This window comes from Colletes latitarsis, chromosome 5, assembly GCF_051014445.1.
Source record: "Colletes latitarsis isolate SP2378_abdomen chromosome 5, iyColLati1, whole genome shotgun sequence".
Taxonomy (NCBI): Eukaryota; Metazoa; Arthropoda; class Insecta; order Hymenoptera; family Colletidae; genus Colletes; species Colletes latitarsis.
The window spans coordinates 36,133,587-36,151,691 of NC_135138.1; the positions used below are offsets into that span (position 1 = coordinate 36,133,587).

The following is an 18,105-nucleotide window of genomic DNA, read 5'->3' on the forward strand; positions in this document are numbered from 1 at the left end:
TTTTGCCGACCAGTGTTTTTTCATTGAAAGAGGCGAATACGTCATTGTACGCGTCGCGTTCGTAATAGGATGAAAGAGTAGTTGTAAAATCATGTTGCATAATGTTCCGCGGCGCATTGCGGGGTCAAGTCGCTATATCCACGAGTTCCTGTTTATCTTTCCTTCTGTTTTTCGCTTCTTTCGATCTCATTCGCTTACTTTTCGCCGTTCCGAGCACAATTATCGCGAGTCCAGCCAATTAGAAGCTCAATAACTGCTGGTCACGATCTTCGAGTCTCTGTGCAAAAGATATTCTCTGGTAAGAACATTAATTTTTCATTTGTTTGCCTTGCAACGCGATCGTTAGATTCTTATCTTAATTGTGAATAAAATTTGCCCGATCAATCTGATTTATAGTGCGTAAATTCGAATCGTTCGAGCAAGTTGTTCTCCAGATCGATAGTACAAAATATTTGAATCGTTTAGATTTAATCGGTGTATCGATTATTTTTTTATTTTAATAATGAATGTCATACATGTTATTAATAAAATATAAATTTTCGCGTAATAGGACACTTAAACATGAAACAAGATAAACGACAGTAATGGCTCGTTATACAGTAATCTTGATACCCGGTTTACTGTTAGCGACTATTAATGGAACTTTCACTGCGAGGGTTTGCAATTCGTCCGCGGAAACCTGTAAGTAATATTCATCGAGTTGCAAACAATTTTTAGAAATTCGAACTTGTACTTGTAGGGCAATCTCACATCGGTATACTTATTTCGCCCGTAATGTCGGATTCGCGGATGCGGGAGATCGAAATTTACTGGAACAACGTGGATCTTGGGCCCGACGAGAAGATCGTGCTCATGAAAGAAAATAATTCGAGTTCTCCGCTTATACTTTACAATGTTACGTCCAACGAATCGAGTGGCGTCGAGAAAACCGGGATACAAACGAAATTTTTACCCAGCTCGAATCTTTCTTTCGTGCAGCGATCCTCGAGTAGGTAACACACGAATCTTTCTATTATCGTTCGATGGGTAGGACACGATGAAACTGTTCCTAGAATATCGTTTTCTTAGAATATTACGTTGCGGTGCTGACGACAACAGGTAACGTGAAAGAAACGAACTATCTGAAGACGCATCCGACATGGATGAAAGAGATGAAACATATTCTGAGTCCTCTCAGAATTAGTCAAATTTTTCTCCCTGGCACGCACGATTCCGCGTGTTACGCTCAGGAAAATAATACGAAACTCTTCGTCTCGAAGTACGCTGTGACACAGGTAATTAGTAAAATTGATATTTCTGCATTCTTCGATGCTTTCGTTAGTAATAAACTTTTGCAAGCATTTCTATGTACATCTTCAGGATATGGATATACTCGGTCAATTGATACACGGTGTACGGTATTTGGACATCCGAGTAGGAAGTTATCCTTTTACCAAAGAGCTTTGGTGGACGAATCACGGGCTATTTTATCGGTCGGTGTCGCTGCAAACTGTCATAGATCAAGTGAAAAGGTTCCTCGAAAATACCGAGGAAATTGTGATATTCGACATTCGCGAATTCCCTATTGGTAATTTCTTAAACTTTATTCAAACGCAATTCTTGAGAAGCCCGCTGAATCTATATCGAAACTGCACATTTATCTTGTGCTTGTATCCGTGATCAGATCTTCCTTTTCTTAGGATTCGACGATATATCGGTTCATCGGGAATTGGTATCGTATTTGGAAGATCAGTTTCGAGATTATTTCTTGACGAGTAATAATGGGTGGGCTATCACAATGAATGACATTTGGTCTTCCGGCAAAAGATTAATAATCGGTTATGAAAACACGCAAATTGTTCGGGAACACGCTAGCATGTGGCCTTGCGTGCGACATCAATGGGGCAACGTAAGGAGCATCGAGGATTTGTACAAATATTTGGACACAATTGAAAACGAAGACAGGTAAAATGGTTGGGAAACAAAGTCAAGAATAATGGCACATTTTTGCTTACGATACGTATAATTTGGTTCGAGTCGATATCGGTCAACGCGAGCATAATTGCAGTCGAAGCATTATTTCCTAATCGTTCTCTTTGCTTCAGCGATTACAGAGTGAGACCGCGATCAGCAATGGCAGAATTAACAATGAACGTAATGGACGTAATTTACAATCGACTGGGAAATCTTCGTGACATGGCGCACAGAGTTAATGTCAATGTAACAAATTGGTACAGCACAGTTTGGCAATACTCTGCCAATATTGTGGCAGTGGATTTCGTGAGAGGCACTGGTATCGTTGAAACTGCCATTAAATCCAACGAGAATCGCCATTTACACTGCCGATATTAAACATTCTTCCGATTGAATTTTATAAATTCTCGTTATTGTACTCCTAATAAAACATTTTTACGTATAGATGGATTGCTTTCGATATTTTCTGCGCGAACATTTGCAAACTATTTTTTGCGCTACAATGAGACTTCCGCCGGAAGAACGAGAATAATGCTGTAAACCAAGGTAGTCGCTTGAATAAAATCTATCGTACATTACGAAATGGAATCTGTCGGAGGGATCAGTTTATAATATGTTTTAAACCGAGTCAGTCGACTGTAGAAAATGTCTCTTTTGTTTATATTGTATCTTATTCTTGCGTTGAACGTTACCGAACAATCGCAAAGCTTCTTGAGCGAAATATATTCGAGCAATTCGATCAATTGTCCGAACGATAAGGTATGCACTTTTATCGATCACTGCCCGGTTATTTTAAATTTGATGAACGAGAATCTGCTTCCAATTCATAGGTAGGCCAAAGCAAAAGAAAGTGACTATAATAAATAAACGTTTAGTTATAGACATTTTAATATTAATATAGATTTCGTCAAGCAATCTGCGGTTACGACAGCACTAGAACAAAGGTGTGCTGTGACGTGGATGGTAATATTGTAAACCCAACTTTTACGCAGGAAGATGGTGCACTCTTCGCGAGGTCAAATTCGATTTCAGAATGTGGGAAAAGCTTCGTTCAAAGTAGCATAAACGCTGCTGGAGTGTACCCTTTTGTTGCAAGGATTGGCTTTATAAGTAAGTATTTGCTTATTTTATTAATCCCTTCCCGTACTTTAACGAGTCTAACTCGTGATGAAGATTTTGGCCCAAACGTGAATATCACGCGCCATGATTCTTATAGTTTCTGTTACGAAACAGTTTAGCATCAGTCTGGTCTGTTTAACGCGCGTTGACGCCTACGTTTGGGCCCAGATTTTTGTAATTTATGTACCATATTGGAGAAAAATTTACATAATTTTATCGTAGGTACAACAGGAGAAATAAAGTATCCCTGCACCGGAGTAATTTTGAACAAACGTACGATACTGACTACTGCTAGTTGCGCTCTCGCAAACTCAGACGACTATAAATTGTACGTTGAACTAATTCATGATTTTTAAAGCAAATCTTCAAAATTATTCTTTTGTATTCGTGTAACAGATATTCAATTACCGTTGGAGAATATAATGCCGAGACGGATTCTAAATGCAATACCCAGACAAATAATGTATCGTACGTAATAAAACATCCAAATTACAAAGCTGACACTTTTATGAACAATATAGCGATGTTACGTTTGAAAGAACCGATCGAATACACTGGTAATTACTCGCCATAGCAATCTATTTCCAATTCTTGCTACAAAATATATATCGAGATTTTAGAAAATTTGTATTTTTGTTTAGCAACTGCGCAGCCCATATGTCTTCCTCCAAACAATAGATACATAAATCGGAGTATTAATTCTATTCTTGTTGGATGGGGGAAATTAGCCGGTCAAATTAGTAAGAATAACGTATAACGTAACCGCGATCAGAGGAGCGTGTATCAAATATCGTATATTTTAATTTTATTTCAGCCAAGCCCTGTCAACAACAGTCTTTGAAAATGAGAATTATGTCCAATAACGAATGTTCGAGTTACTATGGTCAAGAATTGTCCGTTGAACTATGCGCAACAGGAAACGAAGTACCTTGCTCGGGTTATAGCGGAAGCCCGCTTTTATTTGAATACAACGACACATATTTCTTGGTAAGAATTTTTTTATTTTTGTAACCGTAATATATTTACAGAAAAATCATGTACATTTATCGTTTCTTTACAAAGTAATAACAACATTGGTATGCGATTTTTAGTTAGGCATTTTGTCGTATGGTGCTAACTGTAACTTGAACATCGAATTTCCGTCCGTCTTTGTTGATGTACAAAGACACATACGCTGGATTCTAGAAAATTGTTAATCGTTTATCGGAAGGTCGGTATATTAAAATTAAAAATTACATCGTAAATTGTGGAACTTACATACCCATTTTACAGTTCAGGATTTCTCTATTTGTGTTTAAAGATGTTTAAGTACTTTCCACGTGTCATTTCTTTTGCCTCTTCCAATCCCAATTGATAAGCCATGTCATGCAACTTTTTAACTTCAGATATTAAACCAGTCATGGATAAGTTACCCAATTCTGAAATAAAATTACTATCATTGTATACATAGGGTACAATACAATCAATAAATTCTACCTCCTGAATGTAAACTTACGATGTAATTGATTTATATCATCCGGTGTAAGACCAGCAGCCCAAGCAGATGGTTCAGTTTGGGGAGAATTTTGAGCAACAAACTCGTTAACACCTGGAACTTCATTAACCACTACATATATGATATATTATCATTTTATTCGAAATAAAACATATTGTTCTTTCGCACGAACTCACTTTGTTCTGGCCATAAATCAGGGGAAGCTCTATCAAGTTTTTCTAAACTCATGAGACTTTCTTCCACACAAATTAGATCTACAACTAACAGTAAATGAGCAGTAGATTTGTCATGAAACATCTCTTTATGCATACTTACCTGGTTGATCTACTGGTTCTTCCGTGGTCATTATATTCATTGAAACTGTCCCTTAACTTTACTTAAATTTGGTAAAAAAAAAAATTACGTACGCCGAGAAAACAAAATAACAATATGAGTGAAAACAAATTTAATACAACGCACTACTCGACTTTTATTACGAATAAATTATATTTGCAAGCTATGTTGACTTTCGTTCTGTTTCTCGGACGCTTTCAAGACCTTTGTTAATTCTTGTTGTTGTTGGAGGTAATACAAGTTTTGTATTTTTCTGCGTTCTTGTCGTTCGATATCACGAATTACACCTGAATGAAGCTGTTTCCTAGGGAAATTATGGGTACATATAACGCTATCGCAGTATATTTCGTTGAATACCAAATCGAGGAACGCGGAATTCTCATTCAAAAAATTATTTTATTCGAACAATAAGATAATGATTTTGTTTAGAATTTACATCATGGCGTATTGAAGCCCTTCGTGACTCGTACCAACATAACTACATTGTTCCAATTCGATATTTTTATACCAAAAGAGTTCGCTTTAAAAAGAGATTTTTATGAAAAATTCCCCTTTAATCTTGATTCTATTTTGATATTTCGCTACTTTAGGAAATATAGGACACCATTACATAACCTAACTTTTTATCAGAAATTACCTGTCGTACTCTTGTCTATAGTGAACGTAACCTATTATACTAAACGATACTACACAACATAACGCGAACGTAGTTTTTGCGGCAAATGACATTATCACGCGCAATATCTTTTAAATATTTCTCTGCCGTACTTTGTCTCGATCCATATAATATCAATAAAATAAAAACCAAATCATAAACAAGGTACAATGGACCTAGTGCTTTTTTACGATCGCAGTACCAACATCTATTTTTTTAAACAAGTATAGACAAGAAGGTATTCTTAAATATTTTCTTATCGATTATTTATTTCAATTGTACAATTTTGGAACATAGTTATTGTTGACTGAAATAACAGGTGTAGCGATTGTGGATACGATAGTAAAGGGTTGGTGATTTTATACCACATTCTGGGTTTGAGGACGATGTCTTTAGGAATCATATTCAATCTCTACTATCGAAGTTGGTAAAGTTAACAAATCCAAGAATTTCGTCTTTGTTGTATTAGCAAAAGTTTCGATCAACAATTATTTACACATTGTACTATCGTATGATTCTAAAATTAAAGTAATTAGTCATTCGAATGATTTATGAATTGCATGATATGTTGAGGTTTAATTCTCAAGAAACACGAAAGTAGAATAAACATTTGAAAAGTGTAATGATAATTAATTGTTGGGAAATGAAATATTAGTCTGGTATATATATTTGTTTATTTTTAATTCACTGTATATCTATATATATCAAGACGACATCTACCATAAAACGCCCAAGTTTGTCGAGAAATAAATCACTTTTTACATACTAGATGGTGCCCCAATTATTTACGATCGAAAACTAACTTTAATTTATTTATTAATGCAACGATAGAGTACTCACTAATTTAGGTCACTTATAAATGCTTCACAATTAACGCCAAAGGTCCAAACTTGTCTAGAAACAGTCCTATTATTGTCAGAAGACATTGCTAACCTAAGGCAGGTTAACGGAATTAACAGACAGGAATAGGACTGTTTCTAGACAAGTTTGGGCCTTTGGCGTTAATTGTGATGCATTTATAAGTGATGTAAAGTACTGGGTACTCTATTGTTGCATTAACAAATAAATTAAAATTAGTTTTCGATCGTAAATAATTGGGATACCATCTAGTGTGTAAAACGTGAATTATTTCTCGACAAACTTGGGCGTTTTAGCACCAGAGGGTTTGAGGTCGAAAAATAGGCGCCATCTAGCGTCGATGGTAACGAACTATTCCACGATAAACTTAGGCATTTTACCGTAAATGGCTGTGCAAATCATGTACCACCAATGGGTCACACTTTCTTTAACTTATAACTTTTCACCTAATGTATTTTTTCGACCTTTTTCTGGGGCTCTAGAGCCCCATTACCATTTTCGTATCACTCGAAACATTACCAACAGATTTAGAAATGAATTTCAATCCCTTCTCCATAGTCAACTATCGAACGCTATCGCTGTACCATAAGTGTCTTATAACATGAGATACACTCTTCCAAAGTAGAACAAAATGTTAAAAAGATCATGCATCAAATTGTAAGGAGATCCTCGTAAGAAGGCTTTAATCTCCGTAATGGTTTTAATGGGTCCATGATCAACAATGACTAACTTATGGTCACTGGTGGTCATCAGTGAGGTTGAGATCAAGGTCAGCGGTCCAGTGAAGATCCAGAATTGGTCAAGAGGTGGGACCAATCGAAATAGTTTCTTTGCAGACAAGACAGTCTTAACTTTTAACTTTAACTTTGGCTCTGACTAGTCTCCCCACCCTTTCATCACCTTAGACGTATAAGCAGGGGCATACAATCATGTATGTTCAATCATATACTATATTTGTTTCTATACTATTTCATGAATTTTTATTACAGTGATTAGAATAAGATTTTTAATTTTATGTTCTTGCTCGAATTCTTGTAATACTCTGCAGAGGTACTTTGTTCGATTCTTCCTTCGTTCTTTCAACTCTCTTCGTTGGTTGTGCATCTTTCATTGGTTGCACTTGGTTACAGAAGATCTTTATTAATGGAGGGTGGTTGGGAATCGGTTAGGGTGGGTCTCCACTCGCAGCAACCTCCTCGTGGTGAGACCTGGGTAATATTATTTAGCGTTTAATTAATAATCGTATCACTCTTAGCTGGACAATGCAATTATTAATTAAAAACTAAATAATATTAGCAAATTGGCTGCGATCCGCTTTGCATAGGTCGTCATAAATACAGAGTATTCTCAGAGACGAGGTATACGAGTAGATCTTTCACCAAATATATTTTTTCGTCCCATTTTTATGAGATCTCGAAACCCCATTACCATTTTCATGTAATTTTCAACGTTACCAACAGATTCAATCCCTTAACAAAAAGATATTTAATTCCTACAGTTGTTTATACGATCGTCGATGTCACCAAAGTAACGCGATCGTTTCGAACGTCATAAATACACCGTGTTAGCATTTTTGCGCAACACTGTGTCGTACGTATCTCCTTTTTCTACCACTGGCTACAGAGGGATGATAATCCTCACGTGACCACGCAAGTATCTGGTACGTAATTGGGACCGGAAGGAATCTTGATCGCACGGAAGGGTGGAGGCAACGTTGCGGGGATATAGGGTCCGTTCTTATCTGCGGAATACAGGCCACGTTTCTCTACCTCTTCGCGTTCCACATCTCGGAGGTAATATCGTAAGTTTGGGAGCAGCATAGGACAGGCGGCATGATGAATCGACCATGTTTCCCTTAGCCGTCTCTCGAACAGGGAGAGGTAGATTCTTTCATCGGAAATTCGGCTATTTGCGCGTCTTGAAATCTGAGTTGTGTCCTGGACTCAACGACGAAGTATACAAAGTTAGTTATCGATAGGAGCGTCTTCACAAACGTTCACACGTATAGTTTATCGCGTAGGATAGCAGACTTGGTCTCCGAACATGATCTCGACGAGTTCTCGACGGTAGCGTCGAAAGCGTGAGAGAACGGTTTAGGATACAATTATCGAATTCCGTCGGACGACTCCTGGACAGCTTCCCGAGGCCGATGTATCCTTAGTGCGAGCTTTACCGAACTTCTACAATGCATGCGTAAGGAGAATGGACCACCCATGTAGAGAGGTCTCTCTCGACTTGGCCTCGAGTACCCTCAGGAGTCGCGCGCGGACCAAGTACTCCATCGAACGAAGCGGTTGCTCGGACAGCATACCGGGTAGAATATGACACGAGACTCCCAGCTTTTTCTATCGAACAATACTGCGTCGCGTACTATCGCTGGAACCTGTCGCGATTCGCAATTTTATCGTTGTAAAGTCTTAAAGGGCAGCGAAGAGACAACTGAGACACGAGATGATCTGGCGTCCTCTTCTTTATTCGATTTTTATAGACGAGTACTCGAAGAATTGTTGAAAAGCAAGTAAGGCAGAGTAAAATAAGTATTCGAGCCGGAACTCGTGATACGCTAACGAGATCGAGGATTTATCCTGTGAACAGAAGCTATTTAGTACTTCCGGGACACATAGTATATCGGACGAATCCGTAGAAAGCGTACCGGAATGACGAGTCGTGATGCTCCTTCCTTCGTGAAGTGCAGCGGAGGCCGAAGATTTCAGGTCAGTCCGTCTCGAGAGCATAATGCATCACAGTACGGGAAAGAGTTGTGTAAACGAACTTTCATGAACTTCCAAAAGTAGTCGCCTTTTTTCCCCCCTATCCTCCTTCTGCTGTTGATGTTTTTCGCCAAAGCGCTTCTGCACTTTTGCATACCACATTGCCTGCCTTCAACATATTTCCAACGTTTTTCTCGGTTCGACGTTGCTCTTACTTCGACCCGAAACTGTCATTTCCTTTCCCGTGATCGTATCGAATTAATAAAAGATAGGTAACATTTGCACCTCAAATATTTTTGTTGTTTTTAACACTGGATTTACGGGCATTGATCACACGTATATTTATTGATACCTTTCATGTTGACGGTTACCTTAAAATACGATTTTTCTTTTAATTAGAATATGCATTCATGCCATTGCATCAGATAAATTCAACGTAAGTTGTTAAAAAATAATATTTACGTGGTCTGCAATTTTAAATATGGAATCTGACATCCGTTAAATTGACGATTTCCGTAAATCTAGTGTTAAAGATACGTCAAATGTCAATGAATGGTACAATGGGGTCCATACGATCCCAAAAATATTTTTATTTCTATGTCATTTTTTAGATAGAATCACCCTTTTTGAAACATCTACAATGATAGTCCCTTTCATTAGGAATTCAGTGACTATATACAGGGTATTCGACCACCCTCTATTAAAAATTTTAATGGAGGATTCTAGAGGCCAAAATAAGACGAAAATCAAGAATACCAATTTGTTGATGGAGGCTTCGTTAAAAAGTTATTAACAATTAAATTCAAAAATTTCAAATCGTTCTGGAAAAATTATTTTCAGTTGTGGGGGTCAATTACAATCATTTTTGGTGAATAAATATACCCTCGAAATCCTATCCATTTTCGAGAAAAAAAATCGAATAGGTACTGAAATTTTTAGACGAAATCAAAAAATTTCAAATTATTCTAAAAAAATTATTTTCAGTTGCAGGGGTCGATTACAATCATATTTGGTCATTACACATACCCCCGAAATTCTACTCAGTTTCGAGAAAAAAATTCCTTACCGAAAATATAATATCGGGCCAGAAATCTCTGCCCGAATTTTCATGTGAATCTTTAAAACGTAATAACTTCTGAACGAATTGGACGATTTTAATGTTTAAAAAAGCAAACTACGCGTATTTTGATGGAGAATATGTACAAATCGCAAAAATATTCGAAAAGTTGATCCTTGACCCCGTAAAATGAGAAAAACCCCATGAAAATGGTCCAATTTTCAAACAGCCATAACTCCTACAATTGTGAATATATTTCAATGAAACTTCTCTGAAGTAGAGCTTATGGGTACCTACAAAAGAGTATTAGACAACTTTTCTATAGGGCATCAAACTAAATTACTAAAAATCAAAAACGAATTTTTAAGAAAAATCGACAGGGGGTAGGTGCCTAAATTTTTCAGCGAAAAAAAATTTTTTTCAATCGTTCTAAAAAAATTATTTTCAGTTGCAGGAGTCGATTACAAGCATTTTTGGTGAATAGACATACCCCTGAAATCCTACCCACTTTCTAGAAAAAAATTCGAGTAAGTGCCTAAATTTTTCAGTGAAAATAAATTTTTTCAAATCGTTCTAAAAAAATTATTTTCGGTTGTGGGGGTCAATTACAAGCATTTTTGGTGAATAGACATACCCCCGAAATCCTACCCACTTTCGAGAAAAAAATTCAGAACCGGTGGAACTTAAAACGTTAAGAACTTTTTAACAAAGTCTCCATCAACAAATTGGTATTCTTGATTTTCCTGTTTTCTCCAACCACGCAGCCTAGTTTTAAGATATTTTATCGTTAGTGGAACCCAGGATCGCGGTATCGGTGCAACACTTTATTCTAAAATTATTTTACAAAACGTTTAAATTCACCAGGAAGCAATCGTTTCGATCAGAATGCTAACCAAGCTCTCTGTGTGACGCTAGTCGTGTTGTCTCGTCGCAAGAACAACGATCCTGTTGAAAGAGACCATATTATTATTATTATCAGGCGTGTGCACACAGAAACCAGATTCGCCTCTCTCGATAAACAAAAATGGGAATGAAAATTCTTGAAACGAAGGCTGTGTGTGGTCCAACGGAGGTGTTAATCGGAAGACTCGCTACTGTCTTGCTTCTAACCGGCCCTTCAATTAGTATACATCTCCTACCTTCTTTGCGCGTGGTACGGGAACTCTCCTGGTCCAGCCGAATTCACAATCTACCTCTGTTCCGAACGGAGACGAGCAGTAAATAACTATTCCTCGAATCCCGTTGACCCTCGAAAATTTCGAATCTCAAACTCGTTACTTGTTCTCACCGTGAATTTTCTAATCACGGTTAAATAAACAATTTGTGCGTTGCAATAGCGAAAATTCTCATGGATGGTTCGGTCGTTTTAGCGCGTTTTTCATTCGTATTTAGGTATAAGTCGGAACTGCATTCCCGCGGCCGCTTGCGCATGAATATTCGATGAGCAATTTAAGCGAACGCCACTGACATTGCCACTCATTGAACAAGTTCTATTCAGAAATGCACGTACGACGCTCATAAATATTAATTAACAACCATTCCGATCGGTATCCTCCCGTAGATACTCTAAGGGAGCCTAACTCCAAATCTAACTTTCGAATTTTAGAGATATTCGGAAGCAAGGTTCGCGTACGAAGCTAGTCTTTCGCTGTACGAGAAGGAACGCTAAAATAGAAAGTATCTGGAAAGTTATCCGTGTAACGTTGTCCGATTCGTCCAATTACGATTAAAAGAACTCGAAACGTTGAACCGTAGAGCACGTTCAAGCCCCCCTCCCACGACGCGAGAATCCATGAGCCACAAAAGCCTGTCGCGAACTAATATTTGACGGGTGCAGCTTTCCAAAGAAATTCCGAGGTGCAAAGCGAATCCAACGCAAACCGTTTGAATGAAGTTGCCTTTTTGTTATACTTTACCACCTGTCGCGTGTGTGCGCAGGGGTGTGGGTCTAGGAAGAGGAGCGAAAGAGGAGGCGCGAAGATGAAAGCGGGACGGAGAGCGGAAGAAAAAGAGAGGGATACCGTTGTGGCAGATACCAGAAGCTCTGTGTGCGTGTGTGTGTGTGTGTGTTTGGGAGGAGGGAGGTGGGTGGGTGAAAGAGAATGGGTAGCGGGTTAGAGGGTGAACGGAGGAACATGTGGTTCTATTTGTAAAAACAAAGTTTGCGCGGGACAAACACGGGCAGACAGTGGCGGGCCTAGTCGGCCTCCAGGTAAAAGCGCAACAAAGACTCGATTGCATTCCGTTTCACTCCCTCTGATTCCTTTTTACCCGGGTTCGGAGCCGTGTTCCTCGTTCCTCGCGCGACGTCCAAGTATGATGGCTGTTGACCGATCTCTGCGGTCCTCTCGAGTGCATCTTAATTAACCCTTCAGCTATCGCGTCGAGGAGCCGTGGGGACATCGTTGCGACAACACGCGTACGCCACTTAAAACGAACGTTTTTCGACGTTGCTCGATTTCACGAGTACATCCGCGTCGTCGTGAGAACAGTTTCGGAAGATGATCGCTATCCTAGCTAAGATCCAGAGACTCCATAGACTCCCGTGTAACAGGAATAATTTTTATTTCTACGTATCGATGACGAGTGGAATCTCTGGATGGTTTGGAAGATCCTCTGTTTAGGGGGTTGGGGTTGTAATCGCCTGGTTGGAAGTCGTTTCGGTAGGTGATCGAAGACGCGGGTGTCTTGGCGCGAAAACGGGTGAAAGGAGAGAGCGTCAGGTAAAGGGTTTCGCAAGATGATCGCTATCCTAGCTAAGATCCAGAGACTCCATAGATTCCCGTGTAACAGGAATAATTTTTATTTTTACGTATCGATGACAAGTGGAATCTCTGGATGGTTTGGAAGATCCACTGTTTGGGGGGTTGGGGTTGTAATCGAGTCGTTGGAAGTCTTTTGGGTGGGTGATCGAAGACGCGGGTGTCTTGGCGCGAAAACGGGTAAAAGGAGAGAGCGTTAGGTAAAGGGATTCGCAAGATGATCGCTATCCTAGCTAAGATCCAGAGTCTTCATAGACTCCCGTGTAACAGGAATAATTTTTATTTCTACATATCGATGACGAGTGGAATCTCTGGATGGTTTGGAAGATTCACTGTTTGGGGGGTTGGGGTTGTAATCGAGTCGTTGGAAGTCTTTTGGGTGGGTGATCGAAGACGCGGGTGTCTTGGCGCGAAAACGGGTGAAAGGAGAGAGCGTTAGGTAAAGGGTTTCGGAAGATGATCGCTATCCTAGCTAAGATCTAGAGTCTTCATAGATTCTAGATAATAATTTTTATTTCTACGTATCGATGACAAGTGGAATCTTTGAATGGTTTGGAAGATCCACTGTTTGGGGGGTTGGGGTTGTAATCGACTGGTTGGAAGTCTTTTGGGTGGGTGATCGAAGACGCGGGTGTCTTGGCGCGAAAACGGGTAAAAGGAGAGAGCGTTAGGTAAAGGGGTAGGAGACACGAGGCTCGGTGTTGGAGAACGCGAATGCGAACGCGAACGCGAACGTGAACGCGAACGCGAACGCGGAGATGGTGGTAGTGGCGGTTGACGGTGGTCGACGGTGGTTGACGGTGGTGGTGTATGCCGCGACAAATATTTACCTGTCAACACAGAGAGGCTCGCACTACCATCCCGTTCCATCCCTCCGCCGCAAACGACATGCATATCCAAGCGAACGTTTGATGGCTGGACGAGAAAGAGACAGAGCGAGAAGAAGGGGGCGGCGGGACGACGCGAAGGGAGCCAAACGAATCATAAAAGCGGCCGATTGAGAGACAAAGCGGAACGGGGGAGGCAGTGACACGCGATAAGAACCGAGGACTTGATTTTCACACGATCCTGTGGTGCAATGCCAGTCGAACACGCGTTCTCGCCCTGATTAAACGATTTATACTGGCTTTTTAGGATTAACGGGTTTCCTAGGGCGTCCGAAGAGACGATTCGATCACGCGAACGTGGAACGGTTTTATCAGACTCCAGAGAAACCTGGCTCTTTAGACAATAAACTAATTTTTCGAGTCCCACCCCCCACCGATCAGTGGGTTAGTTTTCCTTCTACACGCGCTCGCTGGTACGCCGCGGGTCGAAACCTAATTAATGGAGTGTGTTTGAGCTTTCGAAAATTAATCAATTTTCTACGAAGTCGAAAATGTTTGCCAGGAAGCGAAAAAACTTGATTTAACTTGATCTTTAAAGTTTCTTGCAGCGAGCCACGAATAGAAACAAATGCCAACGGTATGTGTTAAAATTCTCTTGTAAATTAATTAAGACCGAAATGTAACGTGACTGTTTAATGGGCTCGTAACGCTGTCTTTATTTCAACGAATATCTGTATAAACAAAAACAGCGGAAATTGGTTTTGACGTTCGAATACATTTAATCTAGTAAAATATATGATCGCGCTCAGAACATTATTACATAGGTTGGTCCGTAGTCGATGAAGGCTGCAGCAACGCTGTAGATTAATTTGCGCCGGCAGTTGGAAAATATAACAATGTTGTTTACGCGTAACGATGCGGTAAATTCGAAAACTGGTCTTTCGTTCGGCCGGTTCCCTGTAATTTTTGACACGAAGAACGCTCGCCATTGTACACGCGTGTACAACGAAAATATTCCTAACCGAGAAACGGTGCGTTTGATCAACAAATTGTTTGTGAAAAATTTCGCTAGCAAATATAATTGAAAACCGTACAAAGTACAAAGAATAAACGATCGAAAGTAACAATAATGTATATAAAAATTATACGGAACGTGGATCGAAAGACTGTGTCTGTCTGTTTATGGGAGGAATAAGGAAAGAGGGTGAAGACCGGGTCAAAATGACCCTGGATCGAGTGTACGGGAGGGTTAATAGGGCCTCCTCGGGGCGTCGCGACGCGTCGGTCGCCTAATCGAACAATTTTTCCAGCAAATTTACAGTTGGTTGCGGACGTAGATAAAGTACTTGCAGAGGAGTGTTTGGCAAAGCGGTCTGGTCGCGAATTCGGGCTCGAAAGTGATGCGACGGGGTAGAGAGAAAGGTGGAGGAGAAAGCGATGGCCACCTACGGATCCCGTCCCTCGGTCGGTTCGTTCATTCACTTACTCACTCTCCTCTCGTTTCTATTCTCTCCTCTCTGTGTGCTTTTAATTTACCGGGCGGCAGGCAAATGTTTGCGCCACTCCCCCTCGATCGTGCAACCCATCTCTCTCTTTCTCGGTTCGGGTGTTCCTCGACGGGTTACCTCCTACACCGCTTCCTGCTGCCCGTCTCGTACCTCCGCGATCGTTCCGTACATCGTGCACCTCCCTTGCTACCCACCACCCCCCTCCTTGCCCCCTACCGCGAATATATTGACCGAGTCTGACCATTGAGCCGGCGGATGCCGGGGGTGGTTCGGCGTCGATGGTAATCTAGGTAATACGGCGAGGTCACTTATCGAGGAATCGCTCGATGCCGCTTTGAAAAAAACCGGAAAACTTGGGCTACGCGTTCGAGTACCTCGAAAAGACTTTTTTTTCTTGTTCCTTTTTAGGGGCGACGACACAAAAGCACCGTCGTTCGGGGGTGATCCCTTTCCGCGTCGCGGAACTTGCCTCTCTTGGGTAGCTACGGTGTCACCTGGTTTCGTAAATTAAACTAATTTGGTATTATCAATCGCTGCGAATTAAAAGGTAATTTATATCGGTGACCACGCCGTCGTTATTCTAATCCGTGTTTGCAAACGTTTATTACAGTTTTCGAGCGCAGCGAACGGGCAATCAGCGCATCATTTAATGTATTTAAAAAACAATGTATAAAAGTAGATACATTCGCGGAAGTCAAACGAAATTTTATTGGATCGGTAGTCGAAGGATAATATTGACACGGCAGACATAGGAACGAAATTGAGTCAACACGGGTAATGGGAGAGTAATGCAACGTTAAAAAAAAAAAAATTGTGTATTACAGCGGGGTAAGGGCTGGAAAAATCGTAAAATCAATTGCGAGTAAATATTAGACTCGTAAGAAAGCAAAGTCGCTATGACAGTTTAATCTATGGCCGCGCGATCGTCGGAATTTATTAATAAGACGAGGATTTATTAAGAAAGAATTTATTTACGAAGCGAACTAGTCTCGCCCCCTCCCCAATTCGCAAATGCGATCGTTTCGACGCGAAATGGTACGCGTAATCGTAAACTGTAACGCTGAAACGGAGTCACGGAAGTTCCGAAGCCATTTTGACGAGTCGAATCGCAAGCAATCGTAATTCTAATATGCGTTTCTGGATTCACGATGGTAGATTTTTACGTAAGGCGCGCGTGCGCTCGCGTTTCACTTGTGCCCTTTAATAAATGGTAGAAAAACGAGATCAAATATTTAACCGGGAAATATTTGAGCGAGTGCCTATTATTACAGGGTAGTCGCGCAGCATAGATATCTGGCCGCAACCCCATAGTACTCCGCGCCATTCCGTTTATGCCTGGCAAATATACCTAGTTGTTCGTTAGATATATGTATGTAAAGGCATCCGTGTGTCAATTTAAAGCGACACCGTCGCTCGACCGGACCACTTCTCCTTTTTAGTTTAAACATTCTTAACGGATAGCTCGCGCGTACAGTCAAACTGTCTCTTCGAGAAGGAACTTTTTAATATTTCTCTACGACGATTCCTTGACGATTGTTATTTTGTAATTAACAGAGAAGTTATCGATTACTTCTCACCGAAACGAAGCGTCGGTGTGTGTCCTCCGTTTCGTGAGAAAGTTGAAAGATTCCATCGGTGTCGCATAAATTCAGCCGTCCTCGAGCTCTAATTAATGTCCAGGGACGTGTTTGCACGTTCGGGGAAAATTCGATGCAAATAACGTGTAACGTTAGGTGGAGAGCATAATTACACGTCGCGGGCACACGGCTTCGTCCTGATAAACGAGGTCCGGGCTCTTTCGATTGACCCTCTCGTTCCTGGAGTCGCCACGTGACCGGAAACGGCACGACGGACATCGAGAACGTCCAAGCACGTGTAACGATCGCGCGCACCTCCGAATAATTAATGAAGGCGTTAAAAACAAATAGGATACTCGAAGCGAGCGTGTTCGAAATTAACGAACCGCGGCGGGCTCTTATATTTTAACGCTTTTCGAGCTTGTGGAGCGTAACGTGCATCCGTCTCTGACTTTTGACAAAAGAAAAAGTAGATATTATTAAAGTGTTTTATTTAAAAAGCAATTGGTCGATACGAGACGGTGACTTTTTGGCTAAACGTCGGTGAATTTCTCGATCGGGGCTGTGCGGCGCGTTGATACCGAACGTAATTAACAAGGCAAGAGGCGGCGGTGTATTATGTGCTCGAGCGGGCCCGTAAAACCTTTATTGGGACATAATTTCGGCCGGTACACAAAGCGACAGTTATTATAGGGCGGCAGAGGCAGAGGCAGGATCAGGGGGGGGCACGGGCGTGCGAGTATTTCGGGCGAGGATCTTTCGCGTCGGTGTCTCCGTTATCCACGGGGCCCCGTTCCCTTCTTTCCCCGTGGTTCTATTGCCGAGCAAACATTGCCGGTCGCCTCGTTGCTAATAAACCCGACTTCAGAGACGTGATTTACACACCGTCGAACGAACGCGCTCGGTACAAATAACGCGCCGCGCGCTTTTACGCTCGTCCCCTATTCGATTTAATCGAACGATCGAATCCGAGACGGGGATCGATACAGCCGCGGCAGAGAAAATTTTCTAGCTTCTCTTTTGCAATTAAGCTCCGATTAAGCTTAAACGTTTTGGTCCCGATTAATCTGGAAAACAGAGCTTCTCGTAAAGCCGAGTAAAATTCTACGATACGACTGCGTTCCGTTCCGTTCCGGGGGGTGGGGGGGGGGAAAGAAGCAGAAAGAGGAAACGTCGGAAGATCCGGTCTTTGAACTTCGTCTAGCGGAAGGCGGATGATTGTACGGTGTCTTTGAAGCCGGTTAAACTCG

At 41.0% G+C, this 18,105-nt stretch overlaps 4 protein-coding genes across 6 annotated transcripts; 2 read left to right on the plus strand and 2 right to left on the minus strand.

Annotated features, from left to right (window-relative positions):
- Window positions 1-119: 119 nt before the first annotated feature.
- Window positions 120-2,397, plus strand: LOC143342098 (PI-PLC X domain-containing protein 1). The gene is made up of 7 exons (XM_076765591.1): window positions 120-298; window positions 551-681; window positions 740-988; window positions 1,069-1,274; window positions 1,360-1,567; window positions 1,680-1,944; window positions 2,085-2,397. Exons 2-7 carry the CDS (start codon window positions 585-587, stop codon window positions 2,329-2,331), a joined length of 1,272 nt encoding a protein of 423 aa, XP_076621706.1. The 5' UTR covers window positions 120-298; window positions 551-584; the 3' UTR covers window positions 2,332-2,397.
- Window positions 2,398-2,541: 144 nt separating this feature from the next.
- Window positions 2,542-4,335, plus strand: LOC143342099 (chymotrypsin-like protease CTRL-1). The gene is made up of 7 exons (XM_076765592.1): window positions 2,542-2,783; window positions 2,855-3,063; window positions 3,295-3,400; window positions 3,469-3,629; window positions 3,714-3,812; window positions 3,887-4,059; window positions 4,164-4,335. Exons 1-7 carry the CDS (start codon window positions 2,599-2,601, stop codon window positions 4,266-4,268), a joined length of 1,038 nt encoding a protein of 345 aa, XP_076621707.1. The 5' UTR covers window positions 2,542-2,598; the 3' UTR covers window positions 4,269-4,335.
- Window positions 4,053-5,022, minus strand: Lin-52 (DREAM core complex component lin-52). 3 transcript variants are annotated; one of them, XM_076765595.1, is made up of 5 exons: window positions 4,883-5,022; window positions 4,744-4,827; window positions 4,568-4,660; window positions 4,334-4,490; window positions 4,053-4,253 (listed from the first exon to the last, which is right to left on the minus strand). In XM_076765595.1, the coding sequence occupies exons 1-4, from the start codon at window positions 4,920-4,922 to the stop codon at window positions 4,357-4,359; spliced, it is 351 nt and encodes a 116-aa protein (XP_076621710.1). In that variant the 5' UTR covers window positions 4,923-5,022; the 3' UTR covers window positions 4,053-4,253; window positions 4,334-4,356. The 3 variants fall into 3 exon arrangements, with proteins under 3 accessions (XP_076621710.1, XP_076621709.1, XP_076621708.1); XM_076765594.1 differs by having other exon boundaries at window positions 4,568-4,666; XM_076765593.1 differs by having other exon boundaries at window positions 4,568-4,678.
- A 17-nt stretch (window positions 5,023-5,039) lies between these two features.
- Pet117 (cytochrome c oxidase assembly factor-like) lies at window positions 5,040-5,677 on the minus strand. Its single transcript, XM_076765596.1, has 2 exons — window positions 5,538-5,677; window positions 5,040-5,204 (listed from the first exon to the last, which is right to left on the minus strand). The coding sequence occupies exons 1-2, from the start codon at window positions 5,627-5,629 to the stop codon at window positions 5,051-5,053; spliced, it is 246 nt and encodes an 81-aa protein (XP_076621711.1). The 5' UTR covers window positions 5,630-5,677; the 3' UTR covers window positions 5,040-5,050.
- Between the last annotated feature and the right edge of the window lie 12,428 nt (window positions 5,678-18,105).

Coding starts and splice junctions, on each gene's coding strand:
- LOC143342098 (XM_076765591.1), top strand. CDS start 585: ATGGCTCGTTATACAGTAATCTTGATACCCGGTTTACTGTTAGCGACT. Junction 989..1,068: donor TTTCGTGCAGCGATCCTCGA/GTAGGTAACACA, acceptor TCGTTTTCTTAG/AATATTACGTTGCGGTGCTG. Junction 1,275..1,359: donor CGAAGTACGCTGTGACACAG/GTAATTAGTAAA, acceptor GTACATCTTCAG/GATATGGATATACTCGGTCA.
- Lin-52 (XM_076765593.1), bottom strand. CDS start 4,922: ATGAATATAATGACCACGGAAGAACCAGTAGATCAACCAG. Junction 4,679..4,743: donor TGATTTATGGCCAGAACAAA/GTGAGTTCGTGC, acceptor TCATATATGTAG/TGGTTAATGAAGTTCCAGGT. Junction 4,491..4,567: donor TGATATAAATCAATTACATC/GTAAGTTTACAT, acceptor ATTTTATTTCAG/AATTGGGTAACTTATCCATG.
- Pet117 (XM_076765596.1), bottom strand. CDS start 5,629: ATGTCATTTGCCGCAAAAACTACGTTCGCGTTATGTTGTGTAGTATCG. Junction 5,205..5,537: donor TATAGACAAGAGTACGACAG/GTAATTTCTGAT, acceptor TAATTTCCCTAG/GAAACAGCTTCATTCAGGTG.
- LOC143342099 (XM_076765592.1), top strand. CDS start 2,599: ATGTCTCTTTTGTTTATATTGTATCTTATTCTTGCGTTGAACGTTACC. Junction 3,401..3,468: donor AACTCAGACGACTATAAATT/GTACGTTGAACT, acceptor TTCGTGTAACAG/ATATTCAATTACCGTTGGAG. Junction 4,060..4,163: donor ACAACGACACATATTTCTTG/GTAAGAATTTTT, acceptor TGCGATTTTTAG/TTAGGCATTTTGTCGTATGG.